General features: G+C 39.1%; 1 protein-coding gene across 5 annotated transcripts in view; it reads right to left on the bottom strand.

Annotated features, from left to right (window-relative positions):
* Positions 1-20630, bottom strand: part of RBM20 (RNA binding motif protein 20) — a 102767-nt gene that overhangs the window by 52418 nt on the left and 29719 nt on the right. The window contains exon 1 of one of the 5 annotated variants that reach the window (XM_069020003.1): positions 16597-16630. The exons of the other annotated variants lie outside the window; for them this stretch is intronic. Within the exon in view, the coding sequence (XP_068876104.1) occupies positions 16597-16625 (29 nt within the window). The 5' untranslated portion in view covers positions 16626-16630. Of the gene's footprint in view, positions 1-16596; positions 16631-20630 lie in introns of those variants that run through there. 5 annotated transcript variants of the gene reach the window in all.

Here is a 20630-nt window from a genome sequence, read left to right as displayed (position 1 = left end):
TGACGGACTACATTCCAAAATAATTTTGGTGCCAGCTCTCACATTCCCAAAAGTGTTTTAAAAAACCACCTTGCAACCATCTGTAGAGGTCTCTTAGCTTGCATCCAGCACTTGAATACTGACTCTCTGGGAATTCTGGGCTAGCATTCAAGATCAGTACCCTGACATCTGCACAGGGCAGTGCAGAAGTGTGAAATCTTTGGGACTCAAAACTCCACCAGAAACATCTTCTGATCACGCTTCATTTATATGAAAGTCAGTCAAACCGCTCCTGCAGTTCTGTTTCTCATGAGCAGCAGCTGAATTGCTTGCACAAAGCAATTCGCCTGCTTCACTAAAGCAATTGCCTCTGCATTGCTCCAGTGTGCTGGGGCAGCAAGGACAGAAATTTATGCCAGGACTCATAAACAATACTGCCCTTGTACCCTCTCTGTTCCAGCGTGGGACTTCCTTGCAGGGAGTGGAAAGTGCTTACCAACAATACAACTTTTCTTCAACAGAATAATGTTGCAGATTCATTTCTCTTGTAATTTTTAAGTACTCTGTACACATATTTGATCTTTTCTTTTTAAAAGACCCCATCAGGGAGGCCTAGCAGCCATTTACTGCAGAAACAGAAGGGAAAGAGAAAGCTGCCTATGAACACCAGTCATCACACAGATGAGCTGGATGCAATGCAGTATCTGCTCAAGATGAAAACGCTTGAACAGAGGAAAAAAGGTTAAGAGGAAATTATCCTTTAGATGTTCACAGCATTGTCAGAAGTAAGAGGAAGAACCTGCTTTAGCTCTACCAATTTAGTCCTTATTAAGAAGTGGGGTTCTCAAAAAATCTCAGTGTTTTCAAGCAGCTTAACAAGAACATGGAGGCTGTACCTGTGAAAGGTCTCAAAGCTCTGAATTAAAATTCACCTCTTTGGTCTATCAACAGCAAATGCTTCACCTCCCAGCCCCAGGGCAAAGCCCACTGGCTTCACACTATTTCACACCATCTACATCCTCAGTAAAAGCACAGGATCCTCTACACCACCAGAGCAATTTCAGCCCAAGATTCTCATTCAGCTCAATGTAACACGATTTAGGTGAAGCACAGAGGAACCTTATTGACTGTAATCTGATGATTCACATCTTATGATCATCTATCTCCCTTCTCAAATGCTGAGCTGGACAACTAATAGGGCCACGAATTTAAGATTTCCTTGTCAGATTTTTATAAAACCCCCTCACAGATAATCTAATACCTTCAAAGTGGCATTATCACCCATGACTAGAGCTGAAAACTTGCTGAAGAAAAAGCTGTAATACACTATAGATAAAAAAAAAAAAAAAATTAAATCATGTCATTCTTTTCTTACCCACTAATTCTTCCAGGCCACTGAAGCATGTGTTTAACTTCCAGTGGGTTATTGATGGGTTTAAGGCAGTGGAATAAATCAATTAACCATTTCTGTTGCTTCCAGTATAAGCAATACTGGAATTCTTTGGTCAATTTAGGCCACAAACACCACACATCAATGAAGCTCTGTAGTATGGAATTATATTTACACATTTACTGCAAAGAAGCATTTGCTTCACCCTCACTGTAGGATAAAGTGCTCAGAAAGAGAAAGCAAAAATCCTTGTGGTGACATGTACACACTCACTTTGGAGAAGATAATCTTTCAGTATGAACAAAATGAGCTAGATAAACATCTCTTCACACTCCAGTAAGTTATGAGCCTCCTTCACATCAAAGACAACGCACAACAGCTGAGTCATGCAGTATTTACAGGATGTCCATTTGTCCAGTAGAAATGCCCCTACAGAACCTGAACATCTTCAGTCTGAGAGAGAACTACAGACAATCTTCTGATACTGCCACAGCAAACACACAAGATCCGGACACTCACAGACTTGTGACCTTTATCACAGCCCATCACAGGCTGCTCACCAGGGTGTGGACAACCCTATTTATGGCATCATCAAACCACTGCAAGTTACCCCTTGTCTGAGAGCTTGGAGATCGGCATACCTGAACCATCAAATATCTCAGCATTCCTCACATGGTGCTCAGTCTGCTCTAGCAAGACAGACAAATCAGGGTTATCCTCAACCTGCCTTGGTTTTAGTTCTGACACAGGTATGGGCAACACAAAAAGATATGATGCCGTGGTATGAGGAGACAGTACTCACAGCTGACTACTGGTAATCAGGTAATTTCCATGACAAAAATAGGAACAGAAAGAGGACTTTAGCAAAAATGTTTGCCTATGAGCCAGAAATCAAAGTGGAGGAAGAAGCAAAGCAGTTGGGAATGATGAGAGATTTTACTTTTTACCACTTCTCCCATTTTAGTCCTTTCATTGCCTCCCTGCTGGATAAATGCAACTTGAGTTCCCGTCTCTACCTTAAAACTTCTTCAATCTTCTCCTTTTGCAAATTTTGGTTCAATCCTGACACTGCCTCGTCTGCCTTGTCCACTCCTCCTCTTATAATGCTGCATGAAATCACAGGTTTGCAAAGATCAAGCCTGGACATGCCACTGGCTCACCCCACATTACCCCTGTGTGCCACAGCCTGGAAGGCCTCACCTTGTTAACTCAGTAATATGCATTTGCGTGGAAGCAAGACTTTCTGCAAAACATCGCTTCTGATCTAATTTCCCTTACCATTGCAATGGAATTTTATCTGAATTTAAATATCCTTTCCTGAACTTACTACTTTGGATTTGGCTTTAAAACCTGTTGTGTTTACAAGGGCCCAACTTGCTGCACAAACTGAGGTTACAATCTTACTGTTATTCAAAACTGCAGCGATTTTTATGCTTTTAGTGAACAGCATCTAGGTTTACTCCAAGCTGTTGGTGGAATTGCTGAATAAGACTCTTTCCGAAGCTCTATGAAAAGATCCCTATTTGAAGGAAATTCACTACTGCCAGTGGTTCTCAGACATTTCTAAGTTTGGGGCTTTTAATACAGTAGGAAGTTGCTGTACAGATAATGCATTTCTTCCCTAAAAATAAAAAGACTGGGAGATACGAAGCAGAATACATGGCAAACATGAAATCTCATCTATACACAAACCTTTATCAAACAAAACTGAAAAGCTTGGGGCCAGGCAAAAAAGTCAGCTAACTCCTTTTAACAGAAGATTACACTGACTGAAATAACCACGCTTCTACCCTCTTCAGTCTTTATCAATTGTATTCACCTTAAAAATTCCTGTAATATTGTCCCTTACTTGTATCAGACTAACCACGCCAGAGCTACACAGACCATTCCAGTCATCATTTTTCAATGCTTATCCCTTCTTCCCCAGTTTAAATTTATTCCCACATTCCATGATTTTTTAATTAAATTCTCAGGGCAAAAATGTCTGGGAACTTCTGGATCCAGCTCTTCAGATTCTTTGGTGCAGGTGACCAGATGGGTTGATTTTTAATGCAATTCTACTAGGAAAAACATTACCATATTCTCACTAAATATTGACTTCAGTGTACTATATCCTTCTGATTCAATCTGATTCTGATTCAACAAGGTTATCCTGGTCTTTTCCAAAGAGAAATTAAGTATTTATTGGAAAGCAAGATTATTTATTGAACAGTTCTGTGCTTTTTTTGCATCAATTCTATCTCCTTTATAGTCTTTATCTGGTCTCAGTCCTTTCTAGTGTCATTCTCCTGAAACATCTAAATTCTTCTATCAGCCATGGATTTTGTTTTTAACTTCCCAGAGAGAATGTCCCTGTTGATTTTTCAGTTATTGAGTGGGAAGAGTGCAGTAGATATTCTGCAAGGTTTCTTTACAGTTTAATTTAGTCACTTCTAATTTTTTCTTCTCAATCAAGTTTGCTCCGAAGATTTTTCCCCAGAGTGATGAAATTCAGCATTTCTGAAATGCCACATCAGCATGTTAGCCATCCAAACCAGTATATGCCTCTTCTTTGGGAAGTAGGTCAGGCTCACTGGTCCCTAGGCAACCACCAAATCTCACTCCCTTGATCAATTCATCTGCATCCCTGTTCATGACGTATGAAATGGGTTCAGCTGCTATTGTGTGCTGTGTTTCTTGCATTAAAAGATTATTATCTGTTTTTAGCAATGCTAAGTGAGTTATTATTAGCTGCATCAGAACTCTGGCATATTGAATGGCCCATTTTTAAATATTTCATATCTGCTTTCCCTCTCCTCCCACATACTGCCATACAACAGACTAGTTCCCATTGGTCTCTGGTTATATTTAATGGATTCTTTTCCAGACCTTGATTATCAAATTAATCCTTATGCAGTCAAAACTCGGTGGATATGAGTTACTCATCAATTCTTTAATACCATAACATCCAGCTTCGTTTCTTTTTTTGGGCTCATCCTTTTCTAAGAGTCTGGCTGAGCACATAAGCAGAGAGAGAAGTCACAGAGTACACCCCCAGCAAACTGCATTGGACTACACACATGCACTACCAGGGCATTTGAAAGTATGAGAAGTGAACAGGCACCATATAGCAAGGCAGGGACCAGAAAGCACCATGGCAGAGCTCTGGCTAGGCCCATGTAAACCTCCTTCCACTGGGGCTGGTGAGCTCCCTTGCAAGAGTTGCACTGAGTGTTCAAAGCTGCCATTCAGTCACAGTAGCCTGACCTGGCACTGGTTCAGCCACTGAAGTATCCCATGAGTTTTATGACCCTCATCACACAAATAGTTCCCTGAGGGTTCAGCAATACACATTTCTTAAAATCACTGAGAATATCAGTTCCCTCCTGCTGGTCTCCACAGCACATCAGAGCTATGTGAGCAATTTCTCTCTCACATATTGTGTATTAGGGGATCAATCTATTCACTGCAAACTGAGCTTAGTTTGTACATTTGACTTAGCAATAGCACCCAATGCAGTAAATTAAATGTTAATTCAATGCCTTTATATCTGCTTCTTGTAATGTCAGACATCCTTTGCCTTCCAGTTTGTGAGGTATAGGCTCTGCAGCTCCCTGAAACATAGCCCAGAGTTGTGCTTGGGCTCTACTACTAGGATAAATTTTATTTGTTTATAAGGAAACAGCTCATAAGGTGCTGCATACTTTTCTTCCTTTCTCCTGACAATTATCTTCTGGTTATAGCTCAGAACTAAGATGAAAACCAGGACTGTTTTTCTTAACTACATCTAAAGACATCTTGTGCAGGTAAGAGTAAAAAGCTAAGTACAAACTGCAAACCTAAAATTAAATTATGATGGAGAGACTAAAGCCAGCTACCAAAACATGGATATTATTGTGTAAAGGTACTAATTGTATCACACTCTCTCATACTCAATATAACTACACCTGTATGATTAAAAAAAAAAAGAGATGTAAATATAAAGAAACTAAACACATATTTCCTACTGACATAGGAAATACTTGGGTTTGAAACTGGTGAAAAGGAAAAAATAAAAACAAAAATATGTGAAACGTAAAGGAAAATGAGAACGATGTATTTTTCTAAATGCTCTTGCAGATGAGTGATGGGCATGAAACAAAATTTTTCTATATTTGGTTGAAAAAATGTGTCACTTCTGGTTATCTGTCATAAAAGATACAGAGAAGTAAGGGAAAATTTCTTTATATTGATTAAAAATAGCATTTAGATCCAGTGCCTCAGAAGAGACAACCATGAGACACCACCAAATCCAACCACTGACTAATCCTGACCATTGCCTGCCCTGGCCCAGCTCATGGAGGGAGAGAACAGTCATTCCACACAAGCAATGTCACATGACAGCAGTTTTACCTGACACATACGCAGCAAATGCATCAACAACGCAAGTGAAGTAGATGTCGCCTAGATCTTCACTGGGGGAAGCATGAGAAATATATCTAGATTAACTCCTCACCTCCATGGGATTGCTGCACCAATCATGGCTTGTCTTAATATCAGCAACTTGCATTAGCTCTCCAAAGCAGCAAGCCAAGAAGCTTAAAAATAAAAGGCATTTAAGGAAAGCTGTTTTCATTCCTCCATGTCCCACCAGTTCCAGGTTTGGAGCCTTGGCTTCACTGTGTGACTGGTGTTCACATAGCTGCAGCCTTAAGAACTGCTGGGCACGACGGCCTGCAGACACAGCATATTTCCATCTGTCTTCATCATCAAGCTGTGGCTGTCAATCCCACCAGCTTCACGGGAAACCTTGGTGTTACCAATCAGCTTAGCCTACCGTGCACACGCCACACAGCCATAAACCATAAAATTATTGTTTTTGCAAGAGCAGTGGATTTAAAATTGCGTAATCCCTTCAACTGAAGAAATGGGAGGCTATTGCATCAACTTAAATACAGATGTAAATGGATAAAACCATATGCACCAGTGTCTTCGGATGTATGTGAACATTGAACCTACTATATATATATATATATATTTATGCACCAAAGAGAACAGGTATTCTGTATTTCTCATGGACTGATATATACAGGAACTGTCCTTGGAGCAGCAATTCACCACATGATTTCTGAAGCCAGCAACAGCAGCAGCATCTTCTATAAGTACAGAGACACGACAGGTGGGAGAAGCAGACGAGACAAGATTTCTTTTAGGTGTACAAAGTTTGTATTTCATTCATGCTATTTCTGAAATGGAATAACATCAGCAAGTAGTCATGAGGCCACAAGTTAGGAAATTACATCATATATTTGGCAATGACTGTGGGATATAAATAAACATGAACATCAAACCTTTCACAGAAACAGATGCAAAAAGGGATTCATTTGCCCCTGTGCAATTTGCAGTTTGTAACATTTACGTGTGCATGTGCAAATTGCTTTTTGCTTCCCAGGAGTCAAGACAGACCTGGCAGAACTGGGCTGCACATTCCCACATGAAGGGCAGTGGGTGATTGTTAACAAGATGCGGAGCATAGCATAGAACCTAACTCAGTACAACGAAAAAGCATAAATCCAAGAATGTATGTAAGGAACCTTTTTCTCTCTCTTCATTTCCCCATTCAGAGTAGTTATAGAAAGAGAAATTACTCTGAGTGCTACAATTCAGTAGGAGTAACCCTTATAAAAAATTGTCTGTAGCCAACCATACAATAGAAACACTACCTCCCTTCTTCCCTTTGGATTACTTTAAACCCATTTGTGAGTAGTTCAACACCTACAGCCAGACCCATCAAAGATAAAAACACAGGAAAAATTTTATTATCACAACCTGTCTTACAGATACTTCTTGGAGCAGAAGTGGATACATGCTTCCAGAAAAAGGCATTGTGAATCATATCTGACTTAAATTAATTCTACACAAACTTTTATTGCTTCTTCTGCTTTTATAAAATCACAACTTAGCTCCCTGGATGAAGGTAGGCATAGATTACTGACATCCACAGGATATTGGACCACACTTGTCCAAAACTACTGGCATCCTATGCCATTAATTAAAAGGGACAGCATGGGCTCAGTTCTGCTGGCACTGGAATAAATACAATGTCAATTTAGCAGCTACACAGTTTTCAGAATAAGGAAACTTACCTGTCAGGCCAAACAATTTGATAAATCTTAATTCATAATAATGTAAAAAACCTCCCAAACCCCAAAACAACAACAAACCAAAACCAAGAGACCTCTTTGGAAATACTCTTGGCACTTCATGCTGATCTTTAGTGGCTTTCCTTCTTCCTCCCCACTCCCAGCAGGGGATAAGCAACAGCCTTGACATGTTGCTGAAGAAAGATGCAAGTGAATCCCACCCCTTCCTAACATCCTTGCCTGCATGGGGATGGTACTTTCCAGCAACATTAAACAGATTCCAGGCAAAATACTTCATCATATCTTACTGTCTGGCAACCAGATCAAAATGTAGAGGTTTTGGTATGTACTATGCAAATGTATATAGAACTAATTCTTGCTGTTCAGCTCCCCACTACCTTGCAACACTCTAAGAGCTTGAGAAAACACCTCAGTCTGGATTTACCACATTAAAGATTTCTATTGCGGGTCTTGCCTCCCCATAATTAGCCTTTGGTATTTCAATATGCAAAGTCTTTTCTTTATGCAAGAACTCCAATGTGCTTTAGTACTTCTGCTTAATTATGTTTTGCTGTTTTGGATTGTTGACTATTGAGTGCAATGTACTTTTTACAGGTGAGGAAAGAGAGGGAAGACAGAAATTGAGCAAATCCACCTAAAGCAGGACCACGACACTGGCATTTTCTAAATTATATCAAATTAGCACACATGCTTAACTAGCAGGAGGTGTACACACAGAACTTCAGTAAGCCTTCCACAAGTTAAATCAATAGTGCTCTACAGCAGAGAGGTTCATTGCTCACTTAAGCTTAGCTACTGTTTGAAACAATGCACAGGTTAAATAACTGCAAATTGTAGAAATGTGCCAGGAAAGGAGGACTGCTTGTCTATTCTAAGATTTGTTGCATTTCTTTGTCTTGCAGCTACAATTCATAACTATATGCAGAAGTCCTAAGATTTCTAATAGTTAATTGGAATCATGATCACATAAAAATAACTAGCCTGCAGCATGAAATTAATCTAAACATGGAGAAACAATTCCAAGCAAATGGGAGTCTTGCTGATTGAGGTTTTACAGATGTTGCAGGGATATTGCTTCCTTGCTTCTAGCACTGCCATAATTTTAAGACACAAATCTAAACACATCTTTATAGTGTTGGCCATCGGCCTTCACACATGGCTGCTGTAATCACTCCTCTCCAAAATTTTTCTTATTTTCCAAAAGGATTTTACTTATTTTGATCACAGCCTCTTACTTATTCTCTCTTGCAGTGCAGATAGTAAAACACAAATGTTATTCAATCACAGAAATCCTTAAAGTAGATTTCACTGGGGTTAGGGGCTATTTTTAGCCCAGCTAGCACAGAGATGCACAGAAGTGTTTACTAGCTTGAACATAGGTCATAAAGTCTGCATTTGTTGTTACCAAAGACCACCTGCAGTTTAGATAATTTATGATCAGTGACAACTGTGTGTTACTCTCCAACAGGCAAATACATTTAACCCTTCTCTATCAGCCATAAAGCTCTGAATGGACACTGCAGCAGTGACCTTTGTGGTGTCCCTCAAGTGTGTCTTTCCATCTTTGTGCCTATGGAAACATACAGGGGACTTGCTGCCCTCAGACTTACAGGCTTTTCATGCTGCTCAGATCATCAAAAGTGAAGTCCCAATTGGACATGTAGGGCCAAAGTTCATCAGGAAACCTCCCAGAAACATCAGGCAAATTATCTGGAAAGCAAAATAAACCCATCTGCAGAAGATAGTGAAAAGAACTTGAGAACTCAGACCTGCATATGAGAACTAAGAACTGCATACGTTACTGTATATCCATCACTTCACATTTTATAAATTTCAGTATTATTTCATCTCAAATTAACCTTGCAGGTAATTATAAGTCCCTGTGAAATATTCAGATATGAAATGCAAAGCCATTTACTTCGCACAGTATTGTCAATTATCTCCTCTACTGCCTTTATTACCTATTATGTTTGTATTCGTTTCCTGTTGCCTGCCATCATCACTCTATGTCCCTATGACAAATTCATGAAGAAGTTCCTAAAAGAGTCTCCCGGCCCACCTCTCCCTTGCTGAGTGCTTAGGGTAGGAGGCTGCAGGAAGTTGCAAAGGGCAACAACATTTTAATTGATCAGGTTTGGGCAAATACAAGAATTTGATCAGAGGTAGTGACTTACAGGATCAGGACTCAATTGCTCTGTGGTGGCTCTTTTCTGCTCTATTAAACAGTGACTGCATCTCAGCCCAGAAAAGCTACTCTACAGTTCAGCCCCGTAATAATACAAAGGATGGAAGAATGAATTGCATGGTTTTTCAAATCAAGGAAGTTCTCCCTGGGAATACTGCATTATTATATTTGCCTACTGCAATACAAATATGATAAGCTTAGATTTGTTATCACCCCTGGTTTCCTCTACAGTCAACAGATAAAACTGATAGTCAACAAATAAAGTCACGTGACGGTTATAATTTGGATTGCCTAGATTGGGAACAATGTAACATTTCTCTATGACTAATTACCACACTAAACAAAAACAAGTTTGGTACTCTTTTTATAAGCCTAATGAATAGAATAGAGCTTTTGAAGTCAAAACCGATTCCCAGAAAAAACAGATTTTTTTTCCTTGTTATAATCAATTAAAGAAAATTAATGCATAGATCATCTTGCATCTAAACCAGGTGCACAGTGTTACCTGAAATCCATTTTCTAAGCACAGAAAACAAACCGGATGATCACTCCATTCCCCACCAACTCCAGTTCACCATATAAATTATTCTGGATTAATTCTCATTTTTTATTTGGGTGAACACAAGTCTTCTTGCAAGTAATTTCCATGAGAACCCAAGCTTAGTCTGTATCTCTGTATCACTTGTCATGCCTAGATGAATACTAACACTAATAATTTTACACAATGAATTATTATCTACCATGTAATTAACTACCATGATCTCCTCAATGTCATTCCTTAGTATACTCAGAGCAATTAAAAACAACTCTCCTGATGTTATTCCAAACTTTGATGAAGCCAAGAGAAAGATTTATATTTATTTCCAAAAAAAAAAAAATTATTTTAACTATATACTCATGGGTTTTAAAATGTTGTCTCTGACTCTGAGTCCTTAATTCATTTGCAATCAAAATACTCTTTGCAAAAGTACAGGGCAAGACAACCCTGGAAGGTCTCCTGAGGTTTGCTGCCAGACAACTACAGTCTGCAAGGCTGGGCTTCTGCTTCTCCACCATCAACCACCAACCTGGCAAGCCCTGGGAGAGCTGACTCTGGACAGGGCTTTTGGGGCTGGTCTGTTGGATCCTAGTAAGGTGCTGGGCTGGGCTGATGTATGACCGGGTTTTGCATTTGTGGAGGCAGGAACTTGAAGCACTGGCTCCACTCCTGGCTCCATCCCAGGCTGGATGCCCTGGGAATTCAGGCACATGCTGCTGAAACCACCAGGAACTCCTGCGTCTCTGTAAAGAGCTCCTCCAGCTCAGCCTCCTGAGCCAAAGGGCCAAAGCAACTCAAAGATCTCAGGTGCAATGCAGCAACAGATTCAGAGCCAGTGCCTCTCTCAAGCAGGAAGTCCCTGCTTGGTTCATTTGAGAGTTAAAAAATGACCAGTCAGAAATTTTATATCTTAAATGCTTGCAAAGCAGCCCATTAATTAAGATTACACAATACTTGCTGTGTTTTTTCGTAGAGGGACACTGCTTTAAAAAGCAAGCTGACACACTCTGTACTGGCTTTATCTTCTAAATGATTTCACATTCTGTGCCAAAGTCAGCACATTATAATAATCTTGCCCTGGAACTTAATGCGGGAGAAATTATTTATTACAAATATTCACATACACAGTACTTCTCAAAATAATCTGATGTTTGCTCATATTAGTAGCTGGAACAATAAGTAGATTAACAACTTATTATCTCTCTCTTCTGTGAAGATTATAGTTCTCTGTTCCTTGGCAAACACTTTGGATTGTGCAACAACATTACATTTCATTATGCATCACTGTCACATACTTTTGTGCTATGAAGCTCTTGTGTGAGATGTCAAATTTGTTAAAAAAATCTTTGAAGTGAATTAAATTTTAGGCTGTTTCATTCAATTGCTATTGATGCCGTTAAATGTCTTCAAAATCCATGTTCCTGACAATGCACCTTGAACCGCAGATGACTTTGGAAAGTAACACTTGCTCATAATTCTTGAATTAGCTTACACTGCTGAGCCACATGGAGCTCAAACTTGCCTGGTTGCACAAAAGATTTAGAAAAATACAGGCAATTGAAATTAAGGATGCCAGATTTACCACTGGGATATTCTACTGCATTTCCACTGATCTCCATAGCATTAGTTAATAGCAAAGGTCACTTTGCATTCCAGCACGCTTGAACAACCCCCTGAAGAGCAATGCTTGGCGCTCTGGAGAGCTTCTGACAACTAACAGAGCAGAGGGGAGGTGAACAAGGACAAGATGTCACTGATGCCTTGAGGTACGTCTTCATAAACAATCAGGGAAACTCTTTAGAAAGAGATCGAGTTCTAACAGGTTTTCAGAGATCTGATTCATCAAGAGAAAAAACAGGGCACTTGGTGCTAATTTTATTAGAACTTACTGATTGCCACTACTATTTAATCAGCATACTTAATGTCATTCATTACGATGAATATTCACTTACTGATGAACAAACCTTCTGTCGCATTTGTCAGCAATAATCAGTTCTTCAGAGGAATGCTAAAAGCCTCATAGCCCTCTGATGAACATGCTAAAATACACCAAGATAACCAACATTAGGAAACTGAAATTGGCTGTTTAAAGATTGTGTTCAACGGGCTAATGTACAACATCTTCTCAGATTTTCATGACTTCTGAGAGACTAAAAGCCCTTTTGGCAGTGTGACCTTTGCATGTGTAGGGTAATCTGTATCTCCTGCACATCAGATCCCTGCATCTCTTGTCCCCCCAAACTAATTTTCAAGTTTTCAGTTTTGCTCAGCTAAAGATAAAGGAGGTTCAGTGCTATGCAGGTAAACACACACAGCTCCTGCTGCTTTGGGGTAGGATCAGAAAAATAGTGCTACTCCCATATGTTCATATAAAAAAAGCAGTAAAACTTGAAAGAAAAACTATGGTAGAGGGATGATGTATTTTGGGAAGCAAAACAGCAGATTATCCCCTGATTTAGAAGGTTTATCCCATCATGCAATGAGGCCCCAAATTTCAGGACAGCCCAAGAAGCTGCAATAAACCTGCCAGAATCAAGTTCTCCAGCTGAAGTGCAGCAGACCTAGGGCTTTGATATAATGTACAGGGATTAAGCAGTGGCCTTTCTGAAGATTAGTGTAAGATTTCTTTCTTAGATAACATAATTATGTCGAGAGTCAGTCCCATTTCTTCTAGTCATCAATACCTTTATGCACTGTCATTAATATATTTCTAATTTTCTGATTCCTAGGGAAGAGATCCCTAGGAATTAGGATTTGGTGTAATGCCTTTTCCTCACACAATCTTATTGTATAACTTGCTGGAGAATGTATCCACCAGGGAATAAAATGCAGAATTTATCTGATATTCCTATGTTACTGCCCTGGAGCAGATGCTCCAGCACAGATGATTTTCAGATTATCAAGATGGGGTAACAGGAATGTCATGGCCTCTGGTAGTCTGTGTAGGGACATTTATCAGAAAGACAGCTGGTATAAGACTGCTTTGTTCTCGTCCTCTGATGCAACAAAAGGTACTTTAAAGAAGTTTTAAAATAATTAAGTAGAAGGTTGTTTCCAAAATACAACAGACTGAGGAATTTGTTCCCCCAGCTGATGAGTTTGTTTTCTAGATGCTGAAATAGACTCAATAACATGGCATAATCCTTCCTCTCAGTCTCCACATGAGCCAGTGGATATTTCCATTAGGGACACTGCTTACAAGGCCCTCAGACAGGAGGCTGGAATCACAGTTTACTGCCTCAACAAAACATTAGGCTGTTCTTGAGTCTGTTTTCTTGAGGTCAAGAAAACTTCTTCCCTACTCTGGTAGGATGGAAACATCTGGGGTATCTCACTTTGACAAGTCACAGAACAACTGAACACTTAAGAAGAAAAGTAATCCATCAGCTTGTGGGGTAGAAGAGATTCACATTCTGTATCTCAAAACGCAATGGTGGCAGAAAGTTGTGCAAACATTAATGAAACTTCAGATTGCAATCCTGTGGTTGTGAACAAGAAATTGTACCTTTTATCTAACAACAAATAAATGCAACTCGTGCAGGAAAGGAAAGAAGTCTTACATGAGAAAACAAGCAGCAAGGGAAATCAGCCTGTAAAACTTCATTCCTAAGATACTTATGTATCTGGCATAGGTCAAGCACTAGAAAAGATGCATGAAGGAGAAAGGTTGCGATGGGCATCCGTGTCGCCACAGCTCTGGAATGCTGCAGTGTATGTTTAAAGAAAGCCTTTCTGAGAACTGCAGGATCCACATGACATGGTGCACACATGGTGCATAGTATGGCATTAACTGAGGAGACGACCTGAACAAGGAAAACATCTGCATCTTCTCCTTTTTACATGGCTACAATGTCTGCTTCAGAAGGGAATTAGGTGCCCCATCTGCATCAGAGCTAGCGCTGGCTAACACGCAATTTTTCTCTGGAAAGGATTTTTCTCTAAGGACAAAAACTGCTTTGAGAGTTGAACTTGAAGCTATTCTGCTCACAAAGTACTCAGGTAAATTTTTTTTTTAATCAGCTCTGATACAGTTTTCCTGAGTTTTGGCTTGTTTTAGTAATATTTGCATTTTTTCAGTGTGCTTTCAGTGTTGAAAAGTCACAAGTAGGTGAACAAAATGGATCATGTATATAAGTACCACGAGAGACCTGACAAAAATAACATTTAACCAGTGAGGAAGTGCCCACAGGACATATGCACGTGGGTTTACCCATTTCACTCTGCATGACTTGGCTGTGTAATACATATTTTACATCAGCTTCTGCCCTGACTTTGTTCACATCAAACCCTTGTAAGAAGATTGACAAGCTCTTAGGAGGATATGAAATTACTGACACAACAGAACACACATAAGCCATGGCTTAATTCAGCAGTATCCCTAGATGGCCACCTTTTCCTAGAGTATTTCCAGCTTCCACAAAAATTTCTGGAAAGCAAGAGACCAATATTTAAAAGTCAGCAACTGTTTAGCTTGAGTCTTACACTATTTACATCTATTTATCTTTTTTCCTTGCAAGGTTTCCATTTGACAGGAGAGTAATTTGCAACTGATAGCACTGAGATGCACGACTTTGCATACATTACCCACTATGGTGCAGCATAGAGATATTTCAAGATAGCTTAAAATAAACTGGCTTGAGCACAAGAAATGGGTTGAGATGTAACAACACAGAGCTCTGCCCACAGCTTCATCCATCCCAACAAGGACCAAATGCAACTGGCACGGCTTGCAGATACATTAGGCTTGGATCAGTGCCCACCTCTGCCGCTCCTACCCCATTCTGAGCAGGCATTTTATTCAATTTTAACAGCACTCTTACAGAGAAAGTTTAGGCTCCTGCTACCCATGTCCTCAGTGCACAGCTACTTGTCACCAGCCCTTGCAGCAACACCCACATCAACATCAAACACACAAACTAGCTGCCACATGCCATAGCAGCTGTGGCATCTGCAGAGAGCAGGAGCCTAAACCCCTCCCTCAGAACCCTATGGAGACACTGGAGACCCTGCACTGGAACAACCACCGTGGTATCCTGCACTGCTGCCACACTGGGCAGGGGTCAATGTAAAAGTAAGGAATAAAGCTTTCATGCACCTCAAAAGTGATTTACAACAAGTGGAGGTGGAGAAATGGGAGAGGAAAAGATATTTTCCTCCAAATTTTTATGGCACATGAAATTTCCTTCTTAGCATATCAGGTCCTTTTAGAATATAAAAATTGTAGTGACTGAAAAAATAACAAAATGGTGACATAAGAATCAAAACAAAAATTAGGTGTCTGAGACACAAAAGCATTTTCAAAACCATATTAATACTTTTGAATTTAAAAAAAAAAAAGTTTTTAAAAATTTTTAATGTCCTCTCCTTTTTGGCTGAAGCAGTTATATGTTAAATGTTCCTAAAACTGCAAATAGCAAAGACAGAGAATCAGATTCACTCTTTCAGTGAAATTCCTGATTATGTAGGAAGAAAGTTAAAAGAGTTAAAAGATCAAACATTTAGTATACTTTCAAATATCAAGTTTGTACTCAATTGCTCATCAAGTTTACCTCTTCCCAGATTCAGGGATGTGATCTTTTCTGGCCTTAAAGCACTTCCTAAACATCACTTTTACAACACCACCTAAACAAATAATGCACTTGTACACATAGTGCACACTTTATGATCTGCCTACACCAAGATTTCCTGAAGCATGTTCAAGAAAAAGGCCACATGGAAGAGGACTTCTTTCCACGTGCACAACCTAATCAACTTTCAGTTGCTTCTGGTTTTTAAAAGGTTTTTAATGCTTCAGTTCAATTTTTATTCTACTCCCTCTTCCAATCAAGAAAGGAATCTAGAAATTTAAAGGGTAAGTCCAGGAAAAACTCACAATTTACTACAGAGGCTTATTTAAAAGCAAAAACAGCCACAGTGGATTAATGTATTTCCTTTCCCACAGCTTTTTCAGTTAAACCATAACTATGCATATTTACTGCAACTCTTCCATCTGCCAGCGGCATTGTGCTGACACATCCAGCACACAGGCTGGGGACTGATGGCGAGGAGACAGGTCCCACCACTGCTCTCAAACTTTGTGATTAATATGGCATGAAAACTGGTGAAAAAGCCACACTTACAGACATTGCTGACTATCGACAGTGACCCAAATCCTTGTTATTTCAGCCCTTTATCCTAAATGTGAGTCAAGTCTTTAACAACATAAAATGCTTATAAACAAACACTAAAATAGATTGTCATCAAAAGCTTAAGGCCTATAATCACACCTGCTCCTTTTTCTTACAGGTCCTACATAGCCTGTGTAGAGGAAGAAGAAATGGCTAATGCGGGCATTTGGTTTTTCTTTTATGAAAAGCAGTACAACCAAAGAGGAGGTACTTACCTTTTGACAAGGTCACATAGAGTCCACATGGCTGTCAGAGTTTATCCTTTGAACCCAGTCTTTTCAGCAGGCGTATATATAAACACACACACTTGACAATAAGGGAAGTGTTACTGATAGATAAGTTATGTAAATGATACGGCATACTATAATCACCTCTAAACTTATTCTCGGAGTTCAGAGGTTTCTGGAAGAGATCAACCAGCCACAATGTCATTCCAGTGCCCCAACATGACAAACCCACTAACTGCAGCAATGCCACAGTAATTCTTCCAACAGCTTGGTGACCTCTTACCTCTCTCCAGCCTAACACTAGCCTGAAAAAACCTAGCTCCTCCCCAAACTGAAAAATGTGTATAAAAGCCTATATTTTGCTTCCACATAGCAAACCTCAAGAAAAGTGATATTTTCTTTTCTTGTTTGTGATGGCAAGTCTGTTTTGGGGGATGGTTATTTCTGAAGTGTCATTCTTAATTACTAATAAATGAGTTGACTCCAATTCTGATACTGACTTCAGAGGTCCACCAGCTTCTATGGGGGTTTCACCCCTCTTTCATATTTTCTTTCTGTCCAACACTTTCCACATGAAAGTTATGGAAAACTCCCAATTGCAATTGGCCAAGATGGGCAAATCACAGCAGAATGTGGCCATTTTAGCAGCTTGAGAAGGCCACTGAAAGCCACATATAATCCCAGTTGTCAAGAAAGTTGAAATCCAGAGGTCTTCAGACTACTGGAAAATAAAGCCCTCCTGACCACCAGCATCCTACTGATGCACCAAGCAACAGCAACACAGCCAGAACTGGTAAAGTAAACCCACATATTTCCCACACAAAGGTAACATTGCCTCCTTCCAGAGGTTAAAGTAATGCACTCTCCCTTCGCTGAGAACAATAGGCGGGCTTGGTGATAGAGATGTTTATTCACTGGGAATACAAATCAGACATATCAGTTTGCTGTGCAGAAGTCAACAAAAACATCCAACCTCATTTACTTCCAACTGGGCTTTACACTAAAAACCATGGCATGGACAGTCTTTCCCTGCCCCATGAAATTTCCTGGCAGGTGCTTTTTCCTCAGAGATGACTATTACCATTGATGATGCACATCAATGCTCTTCATGCCCATTTAAAAAGAAAAAGCTGCAAGCTTTCTTAACTCTGTGCAATAAAACTTAATCTTTTACATCTTAGCACAAATACTATTTCCATGTGCCACACTAGTCTCATCTGATATCAAGCTGTGAAAAAAGAATCACCTACTGATCCTGACAGGCTTAAAGGTAATAAAACGACTTTTGGTCAAGAGTGTCAGTTAATATGGCAATCTCATAAAGGAATCTTGTAAGAAATATCACGCATTGCTGTTCATAAACACAAGCCTGGTTTGGCTATATTCAATTACAAGCAAAGAAGGATAATTAAACAGTTCATGATAAGGAATGGCTAAAACATGTGCAATTTTATTTATGTTCTCTGCACCTGTGTTTTCTATGGCTTAAATTATAATTCTGATCTTTTAAACTGCACTCAGGGAGTATCCCACTTCATTCACATGGGAATGAGATGTTCTATTTTTAATTAATACGTAAATTTAAAAGTATGCAAGATATTGCAGAGCCTTACCATTAGCCAAATATATACTGGCAAATAACTCTTAAATTGTTTACTTTTGTCTCAAGGCAACCCAAGTACTTCCAGAAGTAGTCTGTGTGCCCAGTTTACTTGTCAGTGTTATTCCTCTCCTTTGTTCTCTCCACCGTTAATTTTGTTCTGTTTGGTGCTTCGACTCACATTATTTAATCCACGGCGTTATGGGGACCTCTTGTAGCTCATTTTTCAAACCGGATTGTAACCTCTACCCGTGTAAGCTGCAACTGCGTTTTCCAACGCTCGGAGCAACGAAACCACAGAACCCTGGCTAAAGCCCTCTAATCCTTAACAAAGTCTTTGAGGTGGAGGCACCCGCTGCTGTCAGATGTGCGCAGGGGAATGGCACAGGGAGGTCTCTGTCCCGTGGTGGTACCGAGGACGACAGCTCTGGCTCCAAGGCGGCCGTGGGACACCCGCGGGTCCCACCGGCGGCCGCGCGACCAGAGCCACCGTGGAGCTGCGGGTGAGCAGTCCACACGCCTCAGGCCAGGTGGGTAATTCAGCAGGTTTACTGCAACTGCCCACTCTTGTTCTAGCACCGACAGACTGCTCCTGTCCTAAGCATCGTGGGAAACATAACATCCTCATGCTTTCACTTAGTTATTACATTTTTAATTAGTTATTGCAGTATCATGGTAGATTACTGAGCTGTCTGTAATTTCATCTGCCCTATATTCCAGTCACTGCTTTTTGCAGCTCTTATAGAAGTTACCAAATAATTCTCAGGTATTTTTATTTTGCATGTTCCTTAAAAATACTTGAAACGAAAGCACTGATAATTGGTTTGGATATAAAAATTGAAAGGAATCTAACATAAACTTTATTTTTTAAAAAAATCCAGTTAGTTTCAAGCCTCCTAAACTCCAACCAAAAAAAAAAAAAAAAAGAAAGAAGACACTGTACAATATATTTATGTGTGTCTAGACAGGGAATTCATAATATACACGACTGCTCTTTATTTCCCGTTCATTTTCAAGCATGCAGGTAACACACTACGATATTTTTTGTTCGGCAAACACTTTCCCTTAAACTAGAAGAATAAAAATGGCTCCATAACGGAAAAGTACAGTTACGCAACTGAAAGAAAACTAAACTATTTTCAAGATATTTAAACACATGCAAAGGAAAACAAATTTATATCCTTTAAAACTTTAAAATGCAATGTTAACCTGACTGTAATAGTTAAACATAATTATTAGTTGACTTCTGTATTATTACATGGACTAGTGGTAATTAAAAATACTTACGTAATGATCTACTATAGATATCTCCCACAAAAATCTAATGCCAAACTTGTCAAAGAATTTTCTGACATGAAAACCTTATATTATTCAATCTTTGTAGTACACTGACATTTAATTATAACATCAAAATGCTTTTGCATTTATTCCCTGTATGCTCTGGACAGCACAGAACTTTCTGAGCTCAGTGACGATTTCAAGAAAATTTCTTCATTGCCAATATTAACACGCATATATGAACTTCAGAGAAACAGAAATTATGTAACATTTTAACTACTCTCACATACTGATGAAATAACTTGTTCAAGAGATTAATTTTTTCCTTTACCACCATTAAATGGTCTTTCATATTTGCTATACTTTTCTTATACTGTCCCTTTCAGAAAGATGCAGAAATTTACTTAAAATTTACTAAAAAAATGTTTGAAAATATTTGACTGAAAAAGATAACAAAACATCAAGTCAGGTATTACTATTTTTAAAAAACATGTTTCTAACATTAAAAAATTACTTTTAGAGCATTCATAAAGAATGACATGTTTTTAATAAGATTTTCCTACTTTAACAGACAACATCTAGGATTATATTTATTGTACTTTATTCCAGCAAGCCAACAGCACAGCAGCTTCTAGCTGTAGGTGCAGCTCAAACCTCTCAGAACAGAAATACAGAAAAACAAATTTCTTAAATGTTGAATAGATTGCCAGCAGCATAGTAATGGAAAATTATTGTAAAACTTATAGCAACTATGATACTTTCTCCCAAGTAATTAGAAAAACATCTGTTATTTACATTGAGGTTTTTGTTTGTAACTGTTACTCTTTCTTTTCTTTTTACCTCTAGGTGATATTTTATTTCACAATAAAAGGAAGTGCATAGCCGGTTTTAGATTATGAAGGATTACACGGCATTAAGACCGCCAGCAGAAAGAGCCAGCCAGAACCAGCCAGATTAACACCAATGCTGTCATCAGGATTTTCCTTCCAGCACCCAACTTTTTACATTTAAAATATTCCCTATTTTTTTAGATTTAAAATTAATCCTTCAAATAATCTTATCATTATCTTTATTTGAACTTATGAAGTTGGCATATGGGCATATCTATGCCCAGTGCTATAGTTTCAGTATTTTGCTATAGTTT

Source organism: Aphelocoma coerulescens, chromosome 6 (genome assembly GCF_041296385.1).
Source record: "Aphelocoma coerulescens isolate FSJ_1873_10779 chromosome 6, UR_Acoe_1.0, whole genome shotgun sequence".
Lineage (NCBI taxonomy): Eukaryota > Metazoa > Chordata > Aves > Passeriformes > Corvidae > Aphelocoma > Aphelocoma coerulescens.
Note: the sequence above shows the minus strand (reverse complement) of the source record. Positions and strands in the feature narration are given on the sequence as shown.